Source organism: Pseudochaenichthys georgianus, chromosome 4, assembly GCF_902827115.2.
Source record: "Pseudochaenichthys georgianus chromosome 4, fPseGeo1.2, whole genome shotgun sequence".
In the NCBI taxonomy this organism is placed as follows: domain Eukaryota; kingdom Metazoa; phylum Chordata; class Actinopteri; order Perciformes; family Channichthyidae; genus Pseudochaenichthys; species Pseudochaenichthys georgianus.
The window spans coordinates 29,783,822-29,798,303 of record NC_047506.1 but is presented as its reverse complement, the minus strand read 5'-3'; the positions used below and the strand labels follow the sequence as shown (position 1 = coordinate 29,798,303).

The following is a 14,482-nucleotide window of genomic DNA, read 5'->3' as shown; positions in this document are numbered from 1 at the left end:
ACTGGCTTATCTAAAGCCAGTTGAGTAGCACTTGAAATGTTTTTGCTCTATGAAACCTGATGTACTTATATGATTCTGTTTTCTTCAAGTTTGTATTTTGTTGGTCGAACGCACTTATTGTACGTCGCTTTGGATAAAAGTGTCAGCTAAATACAATGTAATGTAATGTAACAACACTAACATGTCAGTATTTGGAAACATTTCTGAAATGGTCAACTGTTAATGTCCAAACCTTGAATAATTCACTTATTCTGTTATACTATTTGCATACACCTTGAAAACGTCCACATACATAAGGATTATCTAATATTTTAGGGTTCAGATGAAACCACCACAGAGCTGTGTTTTTTTGTTTTACTTTGTGCAGGGAGTGACCTCTAGTGGCAACATTTAGTGCTTGAAATTAATGAAATTCACAGCACATCTGTGGAATGGATTATTAATTCCTGCTCATGACAGACTGATACAAAACTCAACCAAAGTCACTTTTTGTTGGATTTAATGTCTTTATGTATGTAAGCATCTCCTAACATGTGTTCTGTTCATGCGATAATTGATGACAGTTCCTGTATGGGAAACATTCCTCATGTTCTTCTGAGCGTCTTCACAGGCGTGAGGCCTCTGGCAGGTTGCTGTCTCCCTCTGTCTGGCTGCTTCCAGCAGGACGTTGCATGTGGAGCGCAGTGTACACACCTCTGACTGTGAACAGCAGGGAAATGGCAGCAAAGTAGGAGGCGTAGATGAGGAACTGCAAAGACATGAAAAAATGACTTGCATTGTCGATCCACAATTTCATTAATCCAATGACTTCATTTTGTCTCTGATGTTCTGACTCTCTCTGTATTTGTATTGAATGCCCTTGAAACAGCATCATGTTGTTATTATTACGTACACATGTATCTGCAAACAAAGTTTCTAGTTTTATATAATTAAATGTTTTCTTTAAATGTGATAACCAAAACAAATAAAGCATATGCTAACTACATTAACCTACACATGTATGTACTGCAGTACCTGTACCTGCGAGGTGATGGTTAGCTTTAGAGACTTTGTGTTGATGACAATGGCGGTGAGGAGACTCTGGAGGATTGTGCCTACAAAGCTGTTGAATCCGAATACCAAAGCATAGCGCTCCCTTTGTAGCGTCTTGGCTATCTGGAAACTGGGAATTACACAAATGAGATGCTCATGAAAGTCACTTATACTTATATGTAGGAAGGCCTACAGTAAAGGACAATCAAGGATAACAAATTATTAATCACAACAAAATGTATCCGTTGCTGTCCATACCATCTTAATTATGCTGTTTATAGCCGATGTCGCTTTGAGGGGAATGTTTTGTTACCATGCTGTCATTCGAAAAATGATATTATGATGCTATTTAGCTTGCAGGTACTATCAACTATATCACCATTTTACTTTATGGTGTTAGCGTGCAAACAAATGCGTATTAGCATTAAAGGCAGTCTAGCTAAGAATAATTGGGATTTCATTAGTTTTGCAAATATTTTTTACCTGATAACCGCCTTTTTTGATTGTTTCCTGTCAATTATTCTGAAGTAGGTATTACTTTTAAAACCAGGGTAGCTTATGGTACATACAATGTCCAACAGAGCTGTACAACAAAGCAGGGGAAACCTTTGTGCTGCAAGAGGATAAGTCATTACCAAAGTTATTAGGGTTTATCTTCTTGGGACGTGGATATCTTTACCAAATGTAATGGCATACGATCTAATAGTTTTGAACAAATTCCAATTAAAATTAAAAAGGTCAATGGATGCACCAGAAGACATGTCAGGGATCACTGAATTCATACAGTAGCATCTTCTGAAGGCCATGATGGCAATCAATCTTATAGTAGATATTTTAGACTGGACCACCTTGGTGTATTGAGTGACCAATACCAGAATTGCCATTCTTAGCTGAAATAAATAAATTGAAAGTTATTAATTTGTTTGATTAAATAGTTTGTTACAATAGTAAATATAAAAGGTAAATATCCCACATTATGGGCGAGTGATGTAATACACATTATCAGTGTTTTCATATATATATTGTATATTTTCCTCATTGGGATGTTGTTTTTTTATACATGAAAGTCTTGCATATATTATATTTAGTTTTTAGAATGAACCATGTCCTTTTCAGGGGACATTGGGACTTCCTTCCTCTCATTTTAAATCATTCTCTTTACTTCAAATAAAAGAGAACTGACTGAAGCAGAACATATGTCGTTATTAATGTAGAATCAGACAGAAAATAAGGAGGAAAAAAAGCAGTAAGTAGAGTTTTTAAAATGTCCAATATTCATCAAATGATAAATAATTGTTTAGATCATTTACTATGTTATTATATCACAAAACCATATATTGCATATTTGTTTAAAATATTAAAAGGTTGTCCACAGAAGACATGCTGTAAAAAGTAAAATAAATAATAGTATAAAGAGAAACAAATATGTTTTTTGCCTCCTTATTGCTTTGAACAAATACAAATATTAAAACAGTTTTTCTTCTTGTTCCTAGTATATGCAAATTAGGCTGCTGACATATCCATAATGCATTCTTACGTGCAGATGGTGCTGAGCTGCATGTAAATAGTTTTGAAAAGGAAGAAGCACGAGTAGCTGATCCAGATGTTGTCAGTCCGATCCATAAGGAATAGAGCTCCAGCGATCAGGAACGTGAAACCCCCCAGGACCAGTTCCCCCCACACGGACCACTCCAGAGACATGTGTCCCACAGCAACAGAGGCTGCAGCTCCTAAAGGACAGCACAATCACAGTCAGTGCACTACTATGGAGGACTTAAACGACAGCGAAAGATACATATTTTTAGATTAGCTTTTTATTAGCAACCCTCCATTTTAAATGTTCTTTATTAGTCTTTATTATTTACCTATATTTTACCTTTTTTATTTCTGTTGTACCTATATGTTCACTTTGTTTTATGGGGTTTTATATTCTATATTGTTGCATCGACTCAGTTGTCTTGTGTCTTATCTATCAAAGAGAAAACGTTTTTTATTTGTTTTTTTGTTATTATCATACATTTTACTTCCTTGTCTCTATTAACCTGATACAATTGTATGTTTTACTGCATGTACCTTTTAAAGTTCTTTACAAATAATCTGAGGGAAAAGTCTTGTTTTTTATTTTTAACTTGTGATATGTCATTTTATAAAGCATTTTGCTATATAAATAAAGCTTTATTATTATTATTATTACTAAGGTGGAGCAAAACAGACTAAATAGAGACTTCAAATACTTTTATTATGCTGTTTATTATTGGCCAGATATTTTAACTTAAGGCATGGTGGGCAAAATAATCTAATAAAGCAATGTCAAACCTCTTTGTGGTCCTTCCACAATTCTGCAAACATGCAGGAATTTAAACTGCCACACACAAGCTAATGAAGCGCGGTGCAAGTTCAACCGTCTTTACTCATTAATTTACTATGTAGATGTTACTACTCTCTCTCCTCTCAATAAGTGATCGGGGGCGTCACTCCCCAGCTTAACCAATCACTTCACTCTATTCCCACAAGCCTATCATAGTACTCCGCTAAACCTTTTAAATCTGCTCTTCCCCCTCTGACAGCTGTCATTTCAGGAGACTCAACGCAACCCTCCTCCACCCCTTGTTCACCTCCCGTCCCTCGAATCCAGGGTCAAGCTAAACTACTCCCCTTCAGACTGAACCCAACTATCCATCCACCACCACTAGTGTTTGTTTTCTTATGCGCAATTACTTCATACTGTCTAGATCTCTTTTTCGTCCTGCATTTATTGTGCCCCCCTCAGAAAATAACTGGCCCCCCAGTGGCCCCCCCAGTCAAATTGGTCTAGAACCGCCACTGGTCTAAACCCCGGGGGGGTTTCATCGGATCGGTTCTCCCCTCCCGAATGATACTCCTGCACAACGGGGCCTAATCGCCAAAACTCCATTACATTTATTTGTGTATTCCTGCCTGGTAATACATATGTATTCTTACATCCTGATTGAAATGGTAATGTTTATAACTACAGAAAAACGAAATAAGATTATCAGTAATTAACATATAAACACAAATAATTATGTTAATATTAAATAATGGGGGCCCCCCATTACCTTATTGTTTAAAAAAGGAAAATTAATTATTTTTGTATCTGTTGGTTGGTGTGGTGAATTTAAAACAATGTAAACCTTGATATGGCTTTGCCTGGATATCAAATGGTTCCAAACAAGACAACCATAATAACCTGGAGAAAGCATGTCAAAGGAGAGCTGCTGTATATAATATAAGCCTTCACAAGCCACTCATATTAAATGTATTCGATTGTTGATACTATTAATACATCTAAGCTGTTTTGTGCGCATGATGTGTCTTCATTTGAATCTTTTGCTGCCGAACACTTTTTCTTCAATTAGACCCACATTTTAAAAACATATTGAATCATCAATACATACAACTGTGACTGTCCAAAGAATATTATTACTATAATTCCTCTCTGATAGTGTTGTCTAACATTTATATAGTATTAATAGTAATACTTTAAAAACATCAGCATTTCTTATTTCAGCCACAGGGTGGCACAGTGCAACCATGCCACATCACAAGGCTCCTCTCACCAAATGTTAAGGAGTAAAGTGATTTGAATCCCTGTTAAAGGATGTACAGTTGGGGGATCAAGACTTCTTCCTCTTTGTATCCTCTGAAATGCTCTCTGGTCTTGTCTCCTCACTTCTCTTCCTTAGAAATAACCTTAACTCACTTCCTATGTGTTTATCACATTTTCTGAAACTATAACGACCTCTGCCTTGTGAAACCTGTTTTATAATTGCTGGAGATTGAATAACTCCTAAACCTGATTAGCATTCATTGAGGTGAGTGTAAATAGGTGAAAGCCTGTGTCCCCAGGGAAATGGATCCATTCACCCTGAGCTCTTTATCTACTCGAATATAAAGGGGCTGGGTATAATTGCTGCACTCATTTAAATGTATACATTTCCTTCGAGTCCTCGTCCATTCGTGTTCAATCAGTGCTAATCGTCCAACATGGACCTCACCTGGGCCTGTGTGTATTTAAGCAACCCTGTCTCCTAAAAATTACGTTCCCACAGAACTAAACTGCATTCTCAATTACGTTTAGCTAGAAACGTATTTTCTCCCACGTTACGTTAGTTATGAACGTATCTCAAATACGTTTATTTTCTACATATCTTCTAGAAACGTATTTTCTCCCACGTTACGTTTGTTATGAACGTATCTCAAATACGTTTATTTTCTACATATCTTCTAGAAGCATATTTTCTTCCACGTTACGTTAGTTATGAATGTAACTTAAATACGTTTATTTTCTACATATCTTTGCCATTTATTGTCTTGCTTATAATAATGATAATTAGTTATTTATAAATATCATTTTAGAGCACACCTTTGAAATCGACAATCGGGCTCGATATATGGTTAAATTAAAATCAGTAGGCGAGGCTGTAATTTCGCCAGCTGTTACTCTCATGAGCGAGGCAGAACATAATAGTTTTAACATGCCAAAAAGCTGCTGTGTCGTTTATTGCACCTCAAACATTAAAACAAATCCAGAGTTACGTGTTTCTGTACTTCCTCTAAGAAGAAAGGACAGTATCAGAAGAGCTCTGTGACTTCAGGCTTGATCGCCGTTCAAATGACAGCGCTGGTTTCCCCAAAAGTGGGCGGGGCTGTAAAGTGAAGTAGATTTACTCTCTATTATTCAAAACCATTCTATTTATTCTAACGTAAATTACATGCCAGTGTTTTATCTTTTATTTATTTGTTTTTATTTTAAATCGTATAATGTCTGACTTTGTTTCCGTCTGTGAGGAAAAGAAATGGGGCTCAGAGCCTCAAAATACTGAAATCTGTATTTTTTTAAATCTTTTCCTTCTAATTTATTATTCTTTTCTAAATAACACACTGTTATTTACTCAACAATAACACACAATTATCCTTGTTTTTATTTATTCATTTAATTCTATAATCTTGGGCTTTTTAGCCGTAAATAAAGTCACCGGAAACAGACGGGACATTTTGAGCGATACACACCACAAACCCACTAAACTGATTACCCAAGATCCTCAGCTTGAAGCTTTTTGATTGGATGTTTTAGCCGCAATGCACGCTGGGATATGGTGTTGATATGATATGGAGATATGATATCCGACAACGAAAAATAAAATAATACCTAATTCAGAGTGTGCTTGCTTTTCTCTTTGGAAGTCATCACATAACGGCATTGTAATACACGGTTCGGCTGCATTAAATATTACACATCTGCCGTAATTCTTTATTTATAGAGAGAGACAAACAGGAGAACTGCTGCCAAAACTGAATACTTGACGTGGATCATAGATATATCAACAATTAAACAACATCTTCAATTTCTTTTCACAAAATACGTTTCCTTGCAGTATCAATAGTAATTCGGCTGACTTTTATATTTGATCCAATTGGTATATAGGTTATATTTACACCATAACGGTGCACAGCTGATCGAACAGGACTTGTAGTTTTTAAAGATATTACTGATTTTCTTTGAATATAAGAATGTAAATACTGAGTTGAGAGAATAGTCAGGGGATTTGGGTGATGGGAGACACATCTATGGAATCACAATTTCAATAGCTTACTATGAAATGACGGATAGCCTATGCCTTTCTGTCTGTGATGTTTTACAAATCAGATATTAATGTGTAGAAGTAAAACAAGAGAAATAGTATAGCAATATCCTGTAAAATTATGTAAAAACATGAATAAAACTACACATCTTCAGATGTTATACATAAGTGTCTACACTAATAATACAAAGTTATTATTAATATGCTGTGTGTACCTTGTGTGCACCGCCTAGTGGTTAAAGCATGTTATTGAATTATTTTTGTTGAATAATCTTATTTGATCAAAACAATATTAAGAGTACATACTTTCATAGGGGGAAAGTAGAAGGTCAATGATAGAAATATAGAATATAAAAAGTCAAGAAGATACTAAGTGATCTCTACAATAAAACAGTTTAGTGCTGGATGTACAAAGATATTAATAGGAGGATGTGCAAAACAGAAAAACGAATTAACCTTTATTAACACATTAAAAAATACTTTAGGTTAAGGTCTTCTTTTAAACAAGAAAAAAGCTCTGGGGGTATCTATCTACAGATGAATATTAAGCCTGACAAAGTACTTAACGTCTAAAATATTGCTTTCCTGCAATGTTAACTATGTTGAAACACTTATTTTAAATGATATTATACACATTAATTATACTCTTATGTATGTAGATAGAATAAGAAATGTGCAGAATATGACAGTTTAATGGTGGAGGTATACAGTACACACATATTGATAGATGTCTGTTGAGGAACCTGCGACCCAAGTTGTGTATAAGATCAATACACCTTAGAAAACCTTGAAATCTTGAAAGGGATGTGCAAAATAGCCATTATACAGTTTTTAATTAACTATTAGTAGAGAATAACGAGTAATGAATATACTTTATAAAGATCTGCAGATAAATGTTTAGTCTTCTCAAGCACCAACTATCAAATATCTCTCCTGATTGTTGGCACTTGACAATCACCTTCCCTGAATTGTATTCAGGTGTAACTAAAGTCTGCTTTAAGGGTTGTTTATATTCCACATCATTAATCAGAATCTGCAAAGTAACTAAACTAAATGCAGTGGAGTAAAAATACCAGGTTAACCTCTGAATTGTAGTGGAGTAGAATAACAAAGTAACAATGAGCTGTCATGTGGGTATATATTAATGCTGCCCATTATGGATACAAGCGATTTTCACCCATTTAGTAATTACATGTTTTAAATGTGTACACACCAATGTGTTTCCTATCGCCTAAACCTCCAGGGCTGTACACAGTTTAATACTGTCAACTTCTACATTTGGGAAAAACGTCTTTTAAAACTACAATTCCCAGTAGAGACGTGCCATAGAGAACATGTTGCGAAACACAATAGCCAGCATGTGTAGTTCTGGTGGGGCGTTCGAGTCCAGTTTTGAATAGTCTGCCGTGGTTTCGTTCCATTTCAAAGAGCTTGACGCTCGGCGTAACCTTGGCGCAACATCACGGGGTTTGTCAACGGGACTGTAGTCCCAAACGATAGCTGGGGATTATGGGTAGTGTAGTGTCTTGGGCCATCCTAAATATCGAAATGTCCCGTCTGTTTCTGGTGACTTTATTTACGGCTAAAAAGCATGCTGAAATGCCCAAGATTATAGAATTAAACGAATAAATAAAAACAAGGATAATTGTGTGCTATTGTTGAGTAAATAACAGTGTGTTATTTAGAAAAGAATAACAAATTAGAAGGAAGAGATTTTAAAAAATACAGATTTCAGTATTTTAAATCTCTAAACCCCATTTCTTTTCCTCAAAGACGACAAAAAAAGTCCGACATTATACGATTTAAAATAAAAACAAATAAATAAAAAGATAAAACACTGGCATGTAATACGTTAGAATAAATAGAATGGTTTTGAATAATAGATGACAGTAAAATCTACTTCACTTTACAGCCCCGCCCACTTTTGGGGAAACCAACGCTGTCATTTGAACGGCGATCAAGCCTGAAGCCACAGAGCTCTTCTGTTACTGTCCTTTCTTCTTAGAGGAAGTACAGAAACACGTAACTCTGGATTTGTTTTAATGTTTGAGGTGCAATGAACGACACAGCAGCTTTTTGGCATGTTAAAACTATTATGTTCTGCCTCGCTCATGAGAGTAACAGCTGGCGAAATTACAGCCTCGCCTACTGATTTTAATTTAACCATATATCGAGCCCGATTGTCGATTTCAAAGGTGTGCTCTAAAATGATATTTATAAATGACTATTATCATTAGTATAAGCAAGACAATAAATGGCAAAGATATGTAGAAAATAAACGTATTTCAGATACGTTCATAAGGAACGTAACCTGGGAGAAAACATGTTTCTAGAAGATATGTAGAAAATAAACGTATTTGAGATACGTTCATAACTAACGTAATGTGGGAGTAAATACGTTTCTAGCTAAACGTAATTGAGAATGCAGTTTAGTTCTGTGGGAACGTAATTTTTAGGAGACAGGGTTGATTTAAGACATACTTAATCAATCCCCTCGGCTCTGATTAACAGAGGGGGGTCAAATGGAGCCTGAATAATAAGAGCTCTTTCCACAGCAGTGTCAAACTGGAGTCTTTGCGGGGTCAGCAGGAGCCTGCTATACAGCTTTATAGAGTGAGATCAACAATGCAGCTGGGTTCTACAGTATGTTCACACAGCAGGAGTTTGTGATAAATACCATATTGGTGCGCATATCCCAGTTTAATTGGATTCATTTTTGCACATAAAGTATAATTTAACCAATTCTATATTCGACGAAAAGAGGAACTTTAAGAGTTCCCAGAACTCATTAGTGTCCACTGGGAGCAATTAATACTGAAATCGGTCTGGTAATATTAACGTCTGGACCAACTAACTGGATCAACAATGGTCATCTATAAAACAATGCAGCCAATTTTGATAGAGATATCCTACATTTTACTCATTGGTATCAACCCCTTTTAATTTACAACTTTTCACATTTGGTCAGCCATAACCCTAACCCTATACCCTAACCATAACCATATCCATAAACCTTACCAGGGTTAGGATTAGGGCTGACCTAGTGCGAAAAGTTGAATCCTATACCCTAAGCATTATTTTCTAACACATAGGGTGGCCTCAGACGTGAAGCAATCACCACAGTTGCAGTTAGCACGTTGTTAATAGTTACAATTAAGACACTTGGTAATGTTTTGTAAAGAAAGCTACTTTGTAAAGTGTTGGAGAAGATATTGGTTTTGTCACGGCTGGAGGGCAAGGTACGCAGCCAAATGCAGAAAATAGGTTGAAAGCAGGAATCCTTTATTTCCAGAACTAGGCCAGGCAAACAAAGTCAAAACTAGGCAAAGCAAGACAAAACATAAAGTCGCTCAGAACATAAACCCTTCCAACAAAGTCAAGAATCTCACAACGACAGACAGAAAAACCAGAACTTAAATGCACACAAGACTAATCACATAAATAAGACACATGGTGGGAGGGAGGAGAAAACAGAGGGGCACAAGGTGAACACAGAGACAGGAAGCAACAGACAAGATGGGGGGTGAACACTTTTCAAAATAAAACAGGGAACCAAAGACAGATCTAGACGGGACAAAATAAAACAGGGAAAAGTAATACGAATCATAACCATAGATCATAACAGGTTTGGGTTGAAATAAATGACGTAATTTACCTAGTATTTTGTTTTGATTACATACGGGACACAAACAGCTTTTTCCTGTATTTGTTTAACTAATGCCATCCTCAGTATCACAGAGACATCATCAGTTTCCCTTGAATTGCTTTTCTGAAAGGTTAAAACAAAAGCTGCATGCAGATCACACCATTTTGTAATATGTGTGGCAAACATGAATACATATAATAGTAACCTCATGCTGTGTTTGTCTTTGCATGCTGATTAGATAGCAGATAATGTGTGTTATATGTGGGGGAGTACAATTTGAATTAGCATGCGTTGAGCTCCAGTTTGTGGCCTGAATCTATACGGAAATGTATTCTGCAGGCCAAATTACATGTAATACCTTGGACATTCCTGACCAACATGAAACTGTCATGAATACATTATCTTTAAAGTTAAATATTCGTTTGAAGTGTAAATGATTCATAATAACTGAATGAAACCTTGGATAAATAGCTAGGTCTCCTCTAAACTACTTCTCCTTGAAAATAATACTCTAAAAAACTATACAACAGAACATAACTCTGTTTTCCGCATACACATTTTGTTTTATCTTTATCCTGATGAGCTGCGAAAAATATAGTTTTTTCAGGACACATAATTATTAATAAACTGATAGGAGAAAAAAAGGTAAATTATGTTGTTCTTTTCCTGCCATATATTATCATGCAGGTAATCCATATTCATATTTTCCCTATCGCGTTCAACCAGGTTTCTTTCCTCAGGGAGGTTTTTGTACGAGTGGAACAGAGGAGAATACAAGAGGAATCTTTGGGGAATTATCAGGCACCGGGCCCTACAGCTTGACTGCATGTTGTGCAGAAACATTTACAAGTGAAAGGCATACAGCTGGTTGTGGTTTACACAGAGTAATTGCCTTTGGCTTCTGGGGGAATACAGGAATGTATCAGTACTATAATCAATAAAAGTGTACTAGCTGGATGGCAGCAGCTGCTTTACCCATCTGGGGATGAGAGCAGGCAATTAAATAGTCAAATTAATGTTGCTCCCATTGTCGGCCATACTTTTGGGGTTTGCAAAATACTGATAATAGAAAGGGATTTTGTTTTCTCTGTGTGTAGTTCTTCAATTATTTTTGTAGTCGAATGTGTAAAACAGCTCAAATGAAAAGTGAGAGTTATGCGGTAGGCTATATCTTTGCAAGCAGAAGTCTTATCATCGCTGTCAGGTCTCCAGGCAACCGGCATGATATAAAAGTGTAACAATGGTGCATTAGTTACCTGACAATGTGCTGATGCCGTCCACTGCCCCATTGAAGGCTGTGAAGTTTCCCGGCTCCATATATACCCAGAGGAGCTGGTTGTACCCTGCAACCTGGTAAAAGCCGCATTTCCCCGTAGATGCCCATATGCAGAAGAAAAGCATAGCCACAGAGGAATAACATTTCCTAAAGTCCAATGCAAGCCTTTTGAACATCCTCCCAACATGCTTTGCAGCTGTCACGCTCTTCACCCACGCATCTTGGCTTCCTGACTCCTGATTGTCTTCACCTGAGCTCCCCTGTTGTGCAGATAAGCTACCCTTGAGAAATAAACTAGTCTTAGGCATGGGCAGGAACAAGGAGGTTATCAGTGATATGGTGACAGAAATAAGAGTTACAATAGCTAAGCAATACAGGGACACCCCACCCAACGACAAAAGCAGTTGACCCAGCAGAGCGCCCACAGAGTAGCCCAGCAGTATGGCCGCTTTGACATAACTGGTCACTCTCTGATAGTGGCTGGGCTGAACTACGCTGTAAATGTAGGAGAAATAGGCCACATCTGCTGCCATGGCAATGCTGTAGCTGAAGAAGGCCAACTGAGCAGAGCGGACCCCCGAGCCAACTAGGAGCAGCACAACTGCCGTGATATGGCTGAGCCCCTGGAGGATGATTACAGGCTTGTACCTGAGGAAGTCTGTCACCAAGAGGACTGGGATGAGGAAAACCAGGGTTGAGTAAGTCCACACAGGATACACCTGTCTATTCACCTGGATAGAAGAGGGCAGACGAAGACCTTATTATTTTTGGGGAAAATGATTCACAAGTGCTGAGAGAGTACCGGCTGAGAGCAGCACACCACATACAGTTCCAACTCTATTCGTTATCAGGGGAACATGAGTCTTTGCATGTACAGGATGGAACAGGAAGCAGCACAAATTAGGCTCGCAGTGAGACAAGATGATACATTATAATAGTATGCAAATAAACAAAGTGGCTGCAGCTTGAAAGCCAAATTCCTTTAAGTGAAATTTTAAGATTAAGTTTGATTTCCTAATCCTTTAGATTTCAATAGAGAGTGTTGAGTGTTGAGTGAACAGTTAATTAGAATATATCAACTCAGTCTTACCTGAAACAACTATGCTCTCAAGAGCTTTCTGTATGGTTGTGAAATGATACATTATGTGGTCTGTACTTTGTTCACAAACTTAGTTGGACTTCATAGGAAATCTCAAAAGGCACTCAGGAGTATCAAAAGGTAATTTGCAAAATAAACGGTTCAGCATGAAATGAGTACACTTTGTGTCTACGTTCCATCATTTGTGTGAACAAAGTGCCTCCTCTACTCCCTTGTGCATCACAAAGTGATCGTCATTGCAGAGGTGTGAAGGACCCCATCCTCTTACTTTGTAATGCCACTATGTGAGGTGTTCTCCTCAGCCTGCACCAAAAACTTTGAATTCACTCGTGTAAACAGGATGGCTCTACTGATGTTGCATTATTAATGCTGACATCGGTTTGCTCGGGCTGTACATTATACTTTCATATATGGAGAGAAAATAAAATGTTGTTAAATTATGAAAAAGGCAATTAATATTACAATACAAATGCTTCCTCTAAGGCATAATGTTGAATTATTAACAAAACATGTGATTGCTTTAGTTCAAACTGTAACTAGCCTAAGTCATTCACACATTCTCCCATTGAGACACAAGAGTAATGGTTGTTTTGTCGGTTAGTCCATCAATTTTTCTTGATAAAATATATGGATAACAGCTGGCAAGACTGCTGTGAATCTTTTCGTACTTTTAGCCTCTCTTTTTTAGTGTAACCACCACCTCAAACCCCATTTTATAAAAACAAATCTTGTTATAACAATGATATAATCCAGTAATACATGACAATGCAATTGGCTTTAAGTATTCATAATTACAGAGATCATAAACTTTCAGTACCTAGATCTCTCCTCTACGGCCACACTCAACTTAATTTATAATTTTAACCCTGTTAATAACAAAGCTGAATTTGCTTTTTCAAACTTCTGAGCACCAAGACAGACTTTCAAATGTTATACTTGAAGTAGTTTTTGAAGAATATAAAACAGCAACACAACAGATAATTAAGTTACCATTTTTACAGTAACGGCTAAACAAAAACTGATCAAACCAATGGTTCAACAGACATCTGAACTCATAGCACAGTACCTCACCTGCTCTGTAGTGAGGTTTTTGTAAGTTCCTGTGAGAAACTCTGTCATAAAAGGCTCTATAGGCCTCATCATGGAGAAGAAACCATAGATGCAGATCGGCACAGTGGGGCCCACCCAACCAGCATGGCACGGCATATAATGTCCTACCCAGCGCGGCCTGTTACCACACTCCCGGATCCCACAGAACCCCATCGTTTTTCTACAGCTCCCGGGGGACGTCTCACTGCGTCCGGCGAGAGCATAGTCTAATGTAGGCAGTTTAATCTGTTGAGATATGGGAGCCCCAGATAAGGCCAAGGTGAGACTGACTGTGAACACGGAGTCACCTGCTTTGCCATTGTTGTTTCTCTCCTCTGAAGTTTTCCTGGCTGCGGCGAGACAGGAACAAAATGGGAGCCTGTGAGTGAAGAAACATTAAGATGAAATATGAGGTGGTAAGCCCCTGGGGCTCCAGCACGTTATAATAAATACTGTCTCCTCCTCTGTCTTTATACAAAACACTGTCATTCCTGCAGATATTGAGGAAGAGGTGGAAGTCAAGCGGAGGAATATGCATGAGTGCACCACCATGCTGCCCCACACACACGAGAAATACATGTGAATGATGCCTTTAATGTTTTAACACTGCTTTGCAATAATACAAAATATTACACAATACTTAATGCACATTCTTCAGGCTGCTAAATAAAAACAAGAGTTATGTATGGATTGGACACATCCATAAATATCTATAAGCTCTAAATTCAATGAACCCA

General features: G+C 37.3%; 1 protein-coding gene across 1 annotated transcript; it reads right to left on the bottom strand.

The window, feature by feature from the left end:
• Positions 1-604: 604 nt before the first annotated feature.
• LOC117445007 (thiamine transporter 1-like) lies at positions 605-13,919 on the bottom strand. The gene is made up of 5 exons (XM_034080403.1): positions 13,728-13,919; positions 11,538-12,288; positions 2,570-2,762; positions 1,021-1,162; positions 605-748 (listed from the first exon to the last, which is right to left on the bottom strand). Exons 1-5 carry the CDS (start codon positions 13,917-13,919, stop codon positions 605-607), a joined length of 1,422 nt encoding a protein of 473 aa, XP_033936294.1.
• Between the last annotated feature and the right edge of the window lie 563 nt (positions 13,920-14,482).